The sequence below is a fragment of the Callorhinus ursinus genome, unplaced genomic scaffold, assembly GCF_003265705.2.
Source record: "Callorhinus ursinus isolate GAN/ISIS: 27379988/994484 unplaced genomic scaffold, GSC_fseal_2.0 scaffold39, whole genome shotgun sequence".
NCBI lineage: Eukaryota > Metazoa > Chordata > Mammalia > Carnivora > Otariidae > Callorhinus > Callorhinus ursinus.
The window spans coordinates 16,686,407-16,698,674 of record NW_027397101.1 but is presented as its reverse complement, the minus strand read 5'-3'; the positions used below and the strand labels follow the sequence as shown (position 1 = coordinate 16,698,674).

General features: G+C 37.3%; 1 protein-coding gene across 8 annotated transcripts in view; it reads left to right on the top strand.

The window, feature by feature from the left end:
- The window catches only part of NFIB (nuclear factor I B), a 228,990-nt gene that overhangs the window by 195,292 nt on the left and 21,430 nt on the right, over positions 1-12,268 (top strand). For 4 of the 8 annotated variants that reach the window (XM_073880802.1, XM_073880801.1, XM_025887911.2 and 1 more), the window contains 3 exons: positions 1,256-1,440; positions 5,766-5,931; positions 9,028-9,110. In XM_073880802.1, the coding sequence (XP_073736903.1) occupies positions 1,256-1,440; positions 5,766-5,931; positions 9,028-9,110 (434 nt within the window). The remainder of the gene's footprint in view (positions 1-1,255; positions 1,441-5,765; positions 5,932-9,027; positions 9,111-12,268) is intronic. The other 4 variants (XM_073880803.1, XM_025887914.2, XM_025887913.2 and 1 more) reach the window with 2 other exon arrangements.

Here is a 12,268-nt window from a genome sequence, read left to right as displayed (position 1 = left end):
AGATACATTCTTAATTTCTCGTATTTTCTGAAAAAAGCTTTCTTTGGGGAAGATAAGTAATATCCCTTTAAAAGTATATATATATATATTTTGCACATAATTACAAAGTTGGAGATAAGTTAGTCCAGATGATTTTCATTAATAGGTCATGGAAAGAACTTATTTTTCTTATTGTTTGCTAAGTTGTCTCATAAATCACTAAACATTTATCATATGTAATTTCCTATGATTTGGATCAAAATATTAAATAGAAACAGACATTTAATCTTCATTTCTACATATACTCGTTGGTACTCTTAATTGTACTTATGTGGTCAAATTCCTCAACCTTATAGAGATAATGATTGTGCAGTTATATTCTTTCCCATTTTTGAAACTTAAGGATTATATTTCAAAAACTAAACAATAAATTTTAGTCATACTGATGTTGAAAAATTACAGCACAATTAAACATCGTCTACATCGCATATGTTTTATATATTATTTCCCTTTATAAAATATGTGATTTATTGGTTAGTTAATATGCCTGTATGAAAGTTTAAATTCACATTTCTGTGGGTTTTATTCTTGGTCTTATCTTAATAACATCTTTTAAGCTACATGTAATAAAAGTTAGAGTAGGAAGAAAAATAGTTACAGAATAGAGCTCTTTTGGTTTTGAAAGGAACATTTTCATTAGGAAAAAAGAGTTCCCAGGCCCTATGTTCACATGTTCATAAGCATTTGTCCAACGATCAGGTAATTATTCAGCACATTATTGTTTCCTAATTACTGGCTTCTCTTTTAACCAACCACCCGCTAGGACGTACAGGGAAAATGTTTATTTAAAATTGGAGTACATTTCTGTTTTGAATTTGGGTAGAGAGTCTGTGGGTGCCCCTGCCTTTTAATGGATGCTGTGAGTTGGTCTGGACTCAAGACACAAAGACTTTCTGATCAAAGATTGTATTCTGATGGGAAATAACTCTGCTTAACGGAACGTTTTATGAAATATTGGCTTAACCTATAAAAGAGAAACTTCCTTTGTCTAAGCATTCATAGAGCTGGAGAGCCAGATCGCTAGTTCCTCAGAGTGGGGTTGGGTCTGCGTGTTCTCCCTGCCGGCATGGACGAGGGAGTCCCGCAGGGGAGTGTGGGTCGGTCATGGGGAAGTGGTGAGGAGCCGTCAGCGTGGCGGCCTCGCAGGGCTCTGGGGGGCGGCCGGGGCAGCGGGCACCATAGCTGACGTCAGTCTCCCCTTTTCTGTCCTGTGCAGTCATCTCGACTCGAACTCCGCCTCCACCCTCACCGCTGCCATTTCCAACACAAGCTATTCTTCCTCCAGCCCCATCGAGCTACTTTTCTCATCCAACAATCAGATATCCTCCCCACCTGAATCCTCAGGATACTCTGAAGAACTATGTACCTTCTTATGACCCATCCAGTCCGCAAACCAGCCAGGTAAAAATGAGAGAGCAAATAAGATTAGAGCCTAAGGGAGATGGCACAGGTCTGACTCTAAGACGTGAAGCTTATTCAGACGGTATGTCTGGCAGAACATCAAGCTTTTGAAATCCATCTTCAGGAAGTTTCTTGGTGACTCAATAAGTTTTTATATAAAGGTGGCTGAATGACAGGTAGGAAGTGTCTTGCCCCAAAGGGGCACATTTGTGAAGATGTTTCTGGTTTGATGTTTTTGAATTTTCATTGACTGAAAAGAAAGTTTATGCAGAAAGTACATTGACAAAAAAGCTCAGAGCTGGAGTTCACACCTCTGAAATACCTGGTTTAACGCAGAGACAAAGTGCTTATTTCAGGCAGGAGCAAGGTATGCGCTAAAATAAACACACACAAAAGAACTTACAGTTGTATTTATAGACCAACTATTAGGTATTAAAATAAGCTTTGGTAATGTAAACATTGTCAGTGTTTGATGACTACTGGAATATTCTTTGCACAGACATGACTACATTTAATAATGAGTGCTATTACCAGAAGTGTCTTTTCTTTTTTCTTTCTTTCTTTCTTTCTCTCTCTCTCTCTCTCTCTTTTTTAAACATTGTGCAGTGGTTTTAGGGACTTTTATTGTATAAGTGTAGTGACCCATGTGCGTTTCTCACTCCTTAAACGTGTGGCTTCTTCTTTTAGAGAGGTCACTTCATAGTGATTTGATACAGGACGATTTTTCATGATCAAATAGATAGGCTTTGTGCCAAAGCTGGTACAAATTGTAATATCCAAAATCTGTAATGTAGTTTTGATCTTTAGGTCTGGTATTTGGCATTGCTGCTTTACTTTCAAGATTCCTGCCCACTCATTATATCTTTTAATGCTCTGAGAGATTGTCATAAGCATTCTGTCATCAATGCTGTTCATTTACTAAAATGCCAGTGAATAGTATGTGCTTATTAATTTAGAATTAACATAGAAAAGATCTGAAAAAATCATTTTTGGTCGTAATTGTTAAAATGAAGCAAAATGGTCTTTTTTGAACGTTTTATTTTGAATAACAACATAGCCAGCACCATTTGGGTTACTTAAAAAGTTACCTGTACTTTTAGTTCTATCGACTAATAATACTAAACTAAATACACCATTCTTGAGTTGTGACTTTGTAGTTAAACCATTTGTATTTTAGAAGAAAATGTCCAAATGGTATAGCACTTTTGATGACTATACTAAGAATTACTAAGTAAAACAGTGGGATCTTAATATATCAGTTTAGAAATAAAATTTGCTGTCAGATCGTGGATTCAAGAGTCTCAGTTCCATAGAGCATTTTGCTAGACTCAGCTGGGAACAGTGCGCACAAGGTCTGATTTTAATTTGTGTAGAATTTCCATGAATAACAAAGTCTAATTAAGACATCCATTAAAAGTCCTTAACGTTAATTCAGTGTGGAAAATCTTAGAGTTCCATTGGATTTTTTTTTTTTTAACTGATGTCTTAATTAGACACTGTTAGGGGAAAAATTATGCAAATTAAAATCAGGCCCTTAGTGTTACGCATTTCTTTAATTATTCAGTGCTTGTTTTAGGTATATTTCCATTTCTTTATAAGTTAAGAGGGCATATTAGGTGATAATCTGCCTATATTGTTCTGCTTTTCTTCCTATTTTTAAGGTAAAGATCCAGCTTCTGAGAGAAGCATCTTACTTTCATCTCAATTAAAAAAAAAAAAAATCCCCTCTCAGGATTTTGTATAATAGGAGCAACGTGCTAGCAGGGTAATCCTTTCCAAATGCCGTTCAACTTCATCTTCAGATAAGATGTCTCCCTTTTCATATCTGTGGTGTGAAAGTTCATCTAACAACCTTAAAAGAGAAGCCTTAGAGTATAGCTTCATCTGTTTGAACCAGTAAAAAACCCAAAAGGAATAACCCTCTCATTCTTCCAGACCCTGAATTCCAGAAAAGTTGTCTGTATCGGCTTGGGACCGACTTGCTTCTTTGTCAGTTTTATTCTTTTTAAATGAGAGAAATGTCTGTTGGTTCATGTCGATTCCATTCCAGTAGACAAAACTTGCAGAATGGGCGAGGTAATATCAGATTCTGTGGCAGCATTTTCTTGACATTATTGTCATTCTTCTGTCCCGTGTTCTCAGGTAGGTCCTATCCAACTGTTTTGGTGAACACACTATACAGAAATGCTTTTTACTACCGAATGTACCACCAATGATAAAACGAGGTCGCTCTTCTTTCTTGAGGAAGATACATGAAACAGTCTTTTGCAATGTTCAGATAACCAGAAGCTGATCGTCTGCTTTAGAAAAAAACTACTTTTTCCACTTGAAAGAAAATGCGTCTTTCTAGTAAATTGCAGAACTGTTTTTATGGGCACATCATAGCTCCTTTGATTTTTAGCTCCAACTCAAAACCAATTAATTAGCATTTCAAAAGAGGACTCTTGACACTTACCTGTTTAGCTCTAAAAATGGGAAAAATGAGGGCTTGTTCACCTGTGGTTCACTATCCCTTCCCAAATTTCCTCCAGCCCTGCACTGATTTTGATTGCTAAGTCTAGCAACTGAGATGCCTCATCCTCCCCACAGCAATTTGGAGATTAATTGCATTGCTGGTGCACCGATTAGACTGAGACAGTCATGCTATTCAGTGGATTATTTTAAATAAAATTAGTCAAAAGATATAACTCTCTCATAGGTTTCCGTAGGGGGAAACTCTGGTCAATTTTCCTGACATAAAGTTAAATACTTAAAATTACTCATGATGAATAGGCAGGATATTCAAGAAGTCCATTTTCTTTATAGAATAAATAACGTGGCCTCTGAGGAACCCAACCAAAGACTTAGTTCATGTCTGTGAGTTACAGTATTTAAGTGTTATTAGCTGTTCATCTTTTTGTCTAAAGAAATGTCTCCTGGTAATTTATGTGCAGGTATTTAGATAAATATTCTGCTTCATTGCATTCTTTGCCTTTAACAGTGCTGATTATAAAGACTAAATATTTGTGGAGAATATTCTCATGGCAAATTGTTATGTACACCATACAGTGGAGAATTCCAACATGAGTGTAATCAAGAATAACGTTCTCTGTCTAGAAAAATACATTCCAGTTTTTTGTTTTTTTTTTTAAGCAGTGTACCCTTAGGATTTTTTCTCCTACCACAGATACTATTTTCATACCCGGGGCTAAAACTCAGATATTAATATCTTTTCTATCATTGCCCTGGGGATTTTCTCAGTTGATTCCCACAAATGTCAACAATAATGTTTTGTGTAGCTCCCCATGCCCAGCCATGGAGGAGTAACTTAAGTAACAAAGTATATTTGATTGCCCTCTGCTTTACTTGAGCACATTTTCTTTTTAAAAGATTTTATTTATTTATTTGACAGAGAAAGACCCAGTGAGAGAGGGAACACAAGCACGGGGAGTGGGAGAGGGAGAAGCAGGCTCCCCACTGATCAGGGAGCCCGATGTGATGCGGGGCTCCATCCCAGGACCCCACAATCATGACCTGAGCCAGGGGCAGACACTTAATGACTGAGTCCCCCAGGCACCCCTGCTTCAGCACATTTTAATTGACTTTAGAAATCTTTTATTTGTAGCTGTAAAGTCAGGCCTAGTCCATCATTGTATATCATGGTGTGGACCTGAAATTTTAAATGCTTTAAATATCATTCTATCTGCTCGTATGAGTAAATCACCAAAAGTGAAGCAGAGATCCTAGATTCTAAATGGCTGGATGTGTGTGTCCGAGCGTCCCTGTGTGTGACGGAGAGCTAAGAGGTTTTGAACACAGAAGATGGGCCTTGACTATAAATGATGGAAACTATTAAGTTTGATGTGTTTGAGCTCCTAGATTACCCTCGTCTTCTTTGTGTCAGTGATAGCATCATTAGGTGAGAATTGTGTTCTGAAAGCCCAAACAGACTCACTACAGAAAACGAAGAGCAGAGAAGAAGGCGTGGCTCAAATTCTTACTAACTCAGGGAGGACTTATATTGTTGCCTTGGGCTCAGCATGTAAGTCTCCACTCGAGTCTTCTGTGCTACTGAATGAAAGGATCAGTCTACCTGGCTCTCAGGGGTGTTGTAAAGATGAAATTACCGATGTAAAGTGTTTTGAAGGTGAAGACTTTCTTTGAAACGCTGCTTCTTCTTTTTACTACTAACCGCTAGTTGGTCTCTGTGACTCAGGCTTGAGAGGGCTTGTGGCGTCCCCAGCAAGTCCGCAGGGTTCACGCGGCCAAGTGTGCGGAGTGGAGTTGTTGGACGAGACGACTGCCTTTTGGATTGTTTCACCCGGCATTCTGTTTTTGTTTTGTAGCCTAACAGCAGTGGTCAAGTGGTAGGGAAAGTGCCTGGCCATTTCACACCTGTCTTGGCACCCTCTCCCCATCCCAGTGCAATGCGACCTGTGACCCTGACCATGACAGATACTAAACCCATCACTACATCCACTGAAGGTGAGGCAGCTTCACCTACAGCAACCAGTAAGTATTTCTGTAGGAAATGAGAAATGTCCATCAAAGGCACCATTGGATACCTGATCCAAGGTGGAGAACACGGCAACTTTTCAGACCCGATGGAGATTTCTCATTTATGTGGAACTAGCAGGCATGTATGTGGCCTGGCTATCACAAGCTCTCTCTTATCAAATTTCAGTCCGTACATCATATTTGAAAAGGGAGAAGCGTATTTGTTTGAATAAACAGCTCTACCAAAAATGATAAGTCATGCCTGCTTGTTCAAGGTATACATTGAAAAGACACTGAATAACATAATGCAGTGTGCAAGGTTTCTCTGTCACCCAGAGAGAGATCAGATAATTGTTACTTATTGGAGCATTCCTATAGAAATCAGTGCCCTTCACAAGGCAGACTGAATCAGTGCCTCTGAAAGATAATTGCACGTTTATATTACCGTAGGTTATGTCATTGCAAAAAAACAGTTACACGATGTTGGGTGTGAATGAGAACATTTCGAAGCTGAGTATGAGGTACATGTAAGCTGCTACCTACACTTTCATTGTCTGTGACTTTTTTTTTCTTTTTTTTTTTTTTTTTGCTTATCATGATACATTAGGTACTACGCTTTTTAACATGGCTATAACATTTTAAATGTCAGAGATTTAGCCAGTGAACTTAACAGAGAACATACCGATAAACCAATGATTCCTTTGCTTCTTCATACAGAATACTCATCAATACACAAAAAATTATTACACAGTTTTTTAATTGGCTTCAACCAAACTACCGGTTCCCTAGAACTAGTATAGTGGAATTGATAAAGTTCCAGGCAGGAGTAATTAGCAGGCTCCTCATCAATTATGCCTTCTATATCTGAAATTCAGAGGTTCCATTTTCTTTCCAAGAGCAAAAAAAAAATTGAGTTGCTCTGGAAATTTGTAGGTGAACGTACAGAGACACCACTGGCTCTTTCTTTCTCAGGCTTTGGAAAGATGTTTTCCTTTTTTTTTTTTCCTTTTTCTTTTTTGGTGACTTCTGAAAACCTAGGAAGGAACACTACAAGAAAAAAGGACAATACTTTGAGGGTACAGTGAATTGAGCATTTCTTTCTCAAAATTCATGAGGCCCCATAGCCTAATCAGTCCATGTAGGCTTATAATTCCCATCAATAATCATTAATTTTTGTAATTGGTCTGTTGGTAGAGGGTCCAGTGAGCACTTCCCTGAATGCACAGATGGATGAAACCCAGTCAAGGAAGATTAAAAATTCTTTTGTTCTAAAGGTTAGCTATATACACTACGGCTGCTAAAATACTTGTGAAAGTGGATGTGTTGGCTTCTTTTAGCAAAGTCAGCAATTTAAATAAAGGCAAATAGAAAACAAAGATTTTTTTTTTTAAGTTTTTGAAAGACCATCACATGATAAATGATTCAAACCAAGTTCTAGAAACTTCAGGTACCTACTCTTCTAGTGACATTAATAGATGACATTCAAGGGAGGATCAGACCCAAATGATCACAGCTGTTGTCAGCCTGCTTGCTAATGCATTGTTCTTATACTCACCTAGAGGATGGTCAAAAAGGGATCTGATTTGACTAATAAAATTACAAAATACTCAGAAGGAATATCTTGGTTTGTATAAAGACGGCTGTATCAGCCCATTTTCCACTCCTGCATAAAAGAAATACAGTGAGTTGTTTTCTTCCCTATACACAAACTTGGAGCTTTAGCTCCCGATCCAGCACTGATAATGAAAAATTGGCCTTTGAGCTGATAAGTCAATAAAATTAAAGAAACCACATAGACCAGGGAAACCTCTTTCTCATGGCTGAAAAGAGAAAATACCACAGACTTGTTGCCACTCTATAAGGGTGAGGCTTTTCTCCAGCTGTCCATGCTGTACATTGAATTCCAGGGGCCTGGAGATTGAGTAGGGTCTCCGCCCTTCTGGCTGTCCTTGGATGGGCCCCCTTTATTCAGGAGTAATTAATGCTGAATTGTGAGCATCTTCACTGTTTTAAAAAGTTGACCTAAAAAAGCCTCAATGGATCTAATTCTGCAACCCTTCAAATGAACATGGCAGAATTAATATATTTGGTTAAAAAAAAAAAACTTTTAAAGATTAATGTCTGGATTTCTTATTAATCTGATAGCGTTAAACCAAATATTTTAACTTCCTTCAGACCCGTAGATGTAACAAGAATGGTGAAAATGTAGTTCTCTTTTTTCCGGCAGGGAGCAATGGGATTGCTTTAGTGCTGGGAACTCCTTTCCTTGTGAAAACAAACAGAAATCTTTAGGAATAGGGAGATGTTTTCTTTGGAAAATTCACTGTGCACCAAAAAGCACCTCTACAAAAAGTACTTACAAGTTGAGAGTAAATAACTTAAGGAATATTCACCATAGGTACTTAGTGCCTGGTGGCCAAGTATTTCAAAGGGGCCACCGTCCCCCTCCCTGGACCAGTCACAAGAAATTGACTTTTTGTGCTTATGGAAAATAAAGAATTTTTTTCAAAAACATTTCTATCAAACTTAAGGTCATTTTCACACTAAATAGAATACTGACCTAAGTCACTCTATAGGATATCATAAATATAGGCTTCTCCCTCATGTTAGAAATATTAGATTTTCTCTTTAGTAAGACATGTTTTTTTCTGTATCATCAAGCATATCTGCTTAAATCCCACTCATTACAAGCTTTTTCCCAATAGACTTTCAGTCTTACATTTAGAATCACAGACCATCATTGATTATCCCATTATTAGACAACTAATATCTGGTGAAACAGGACAAGTAGGAAAAACCTTTCTACTTAGCCAGTCCTTGGTTCTCCTGCCAGGACTATAACTGGAGCACGTAAGTGTGAGATGTCCACACCAGAGGCCGGCATGTGGTTGATTGGACAGATTTCTGGGGAGGGGGATAAAGGAGTTGAGTTGAGGTCAACCGCCATTTCTTTTATATCACTTGGTGTTCACTCAAACAAAAGAACAGAGAAATAGAGACACTTTTTTTTTCGGTTGCAAATCCCACGTCCTGGGTTTTCTTTTACATGGACAGGGTGTTCATTCTGATAGTTCACAATTTTTATCTTTGTTTTTGTTCTTCCTTAATCAGCCTACACAGCCTCAGGCACATCTCAAGCCAATCGATATGTGGGACTAAGCCCAAGAGACCCATCCTTCCTACATCAGCAACAGGTGGGCACGTTTCACCCAGGTGTGATGGTGTAGCACGCTTTCCGCATTGGTGCTCTCTCCATGCTGCCTCTCAGATCTGGACTCAGAATGGGGCTCCCGGGGCTTCTGGGAAAGAAACTGATCATTTCGTTTTCCAGAATATTTTCTCATTTATCCTTTGTTTCTTGCCTCTCTAAACAGGGTTTCTCAAATTGGCTCAAGACCTTTTCCATCTCTGTGGCCTCCATCCATAACGTCCATGAGTAACAGGGTCTTGGCCAGGGTATTTTTCTCAGTCTTATTGGCTATTGAGAACTTACTAGCCTTTAGCTTCCGAAGACAAAAAAATTGAAAACTGATTGAAAAGCCCATTAGAGTAGAAGCAGTACACAATTTGTGTTTTTGAGCTCTTTCGTATTTTCCAGATGTTTTACTCCTCATTTTGGACCTTTAGTCCAAGAGGATGAGTTATGAAGCTAAAATCTCGGGCGACACATCATTCCTGTTTTAATAGGTTTAAATTGGTTTACTGATTTCAGATGTGATAAAACACTTTTTTTTGTTCTGCTTTTTTACATCATTTATGTTTCAAGTAGCATTTTAAATTTCACATCTCATTAATGCTGTAAATTTAATGCAAATGAAGTGTTTACCCAAACTGTGAAAATATACAGCCAGGATTAATGGTGGCTTATAAACAAATTAGCCACAGTCAAAAGCATGGAACATACCAATACAGAAATCCCACGATTCTAGTTATAGGATGACAGAAATAATTCCAAACACTTCAGAATTTAAATATGTTTTTATGATGCATATGTTTGCTGCTCTCAAGTTCTGATAGCAGAGCGGCTTGAAATTAACAGTGTGCAAAATATTAAATAAGGAAAAATAGGCTATCATGAATAAGAAAAAGCTGGTATAAACTAACTGGCTGTTCGTTCGAAAGTTGAATGAGCGTGTATTGCATCTGTGTTTTTACGTATGTGGTCAGCCCGCGCAGGGACTCATGCCTGCTTCTTTTGTTCTGGACTTGCCCGCCTAGCTCGTGTTGTATCTCTCTCTGTGCCTCCCGCAAGATTCCCAAGTCCTGCCCAGTTGCGGACCAAGGTAGCAGACGGCGTAGATCAAAGGTCACCACATGCAGAGTTCAGAGAAGAATCATAAAGATGATAGCTTATTCAAGATATTTGACATTGTGCCAGATTTTTAAAAAGCAAAACAAAACAAAAAGAGTGAGAACTAACTGAAAACATCTGTACACAGTTACAGAAATACCAAATAATAATTAGCGGTTTTGCCCGCCATTGGCTTTTCAACATAATTCTCTGGAATGTTGCTTTTTTTCACCTCTAAAATTGCTATAATGTGAAATGTGTTATAATTACTATAATATGGTTCTATTTGACAAATGTATATGTTCACTGTGTTTTCTAAAAACATATGTAGGATTTATAGGTTTAGAGACTTGTTCTTTTAAAAATCATTCCACATATTTTCAGAAATATTTTTACCATGGGATTTGCATTATTCTTTATGACACATCTCTACTTTGTAGTTAATTTTTTAATTCACAGACACATGCCTCCATTATTTAAACCTTTAGCCCCAAACACATTTAGATTATACCCAGTTCCATGTATTTAGAAGCAGTCTTCCCATCCCCCTGTGCTAACCTATGGCAGGTTTAATATTTTTTTTTATATTTATCACTTATGAGTAATGTTAGAGGCTCAGGAAATTATGATCATAAAATTTCATCATGCAGAATTTACTTCTTTTTTCACATATCCCAAAGATAAATCAAGAAAACTTAGCAAGCATCAGGAAAGCGTGAGTCTTAAGGTAGATGGAGTTCTGAGCATACTTTAATTGAGATATATATATATATATATATATGAGTTCTGGAACTATAAACTTTTCTCATCAAAGACCACCACTTCTTATTTAAGTGGGCAATGTCAAGTGAAGACCCCTTACAATATAAATAATATTTGTTTGGTCAAATGCGGTTGATATTTATGGAACGCACAATGTGTCTTGATCCTTGGAAGAAAAAAGCTATAGAAGCTTCAGAGCCTAACATGTAATGTTCAATTCTATTGAGGATTGGTATTTACCAGGCAAATGGATAACTTGCCCTGTATATAATGGAAGACTTAGTGCTAGTTTTTGAAATGAAGAAGCTCAATATGCCAGATTTATAATGAGCTGCAATTTTGAGGCATGCAGAAAATGCGTGTACATGCATCTCATACTATACATGAATATTACTGAAGCAAGGTTCCAGTTAAAACATTATTACTTTTATGCTTTTAAATTTTAAAAGAACCACTGAGCTGAAGTTTCAGGCTTACTATCCAGGAACAGAGGGACAGAAATAGTTTAAGTGACTTAAGTAGAGTAAAGGTTATGCTTTCGCACAGCAGAAATGAGATTGATTTACTGTGTCCTTTCATTACTTTACAAAGATTTAAAAGAGACCACTCTTGTAACAGCAGGTTCTAAATGCATTTGGTTTAAAGCACTCAGTGATGAATGAAAAGGAAAATCAAGGGGTACATGAAATAAAGGTAATCAATCATTTTATATTAGCTAGGAGAAATTCAAAATTAGAAAGGCAATGGATTTAGTCTGAGAGAGTTCTTTTAAACATTCCCCATAGCCTTTAATATACATGACCCCTTAAGAATAAATATTGTCACCAGGTACATTCTTCAGTTTATTGGCGGCTGCTTTATAAAGATTTATCCTTTAAGGTTATGAAAAGTATTGATGTGCATTGTGCTGTGCTATTTTTTTCTCAGAAAAGAACTTTAATATAGCCTACATAAATTAGGGTTAACGATAAATTTAAAATTGTTGAATAATTCTGACTATCTTATAAATAATCTTTCCACAAGATGAAAATAAAGCAGACCCTTCAATATAGTCGTTTCTAACACACAGGGACACTGGCCTTCTTCGATTGAGATGGCCAATGTTAAAATTAACCCTATACTCCACTTGTAAGAGTAATATGTCCATATTGGCAAATTTGACTCCTAAAAGTATATGCTTTTATGCCCATCAGCTTGGTACACATACAGCTGTTATTAGTAATTATACATTTCTGTGCTCCTTGATAATGGTTATTACTGATTATTATTGGTCGCTAACTGACTTGAAATAACTAGTTT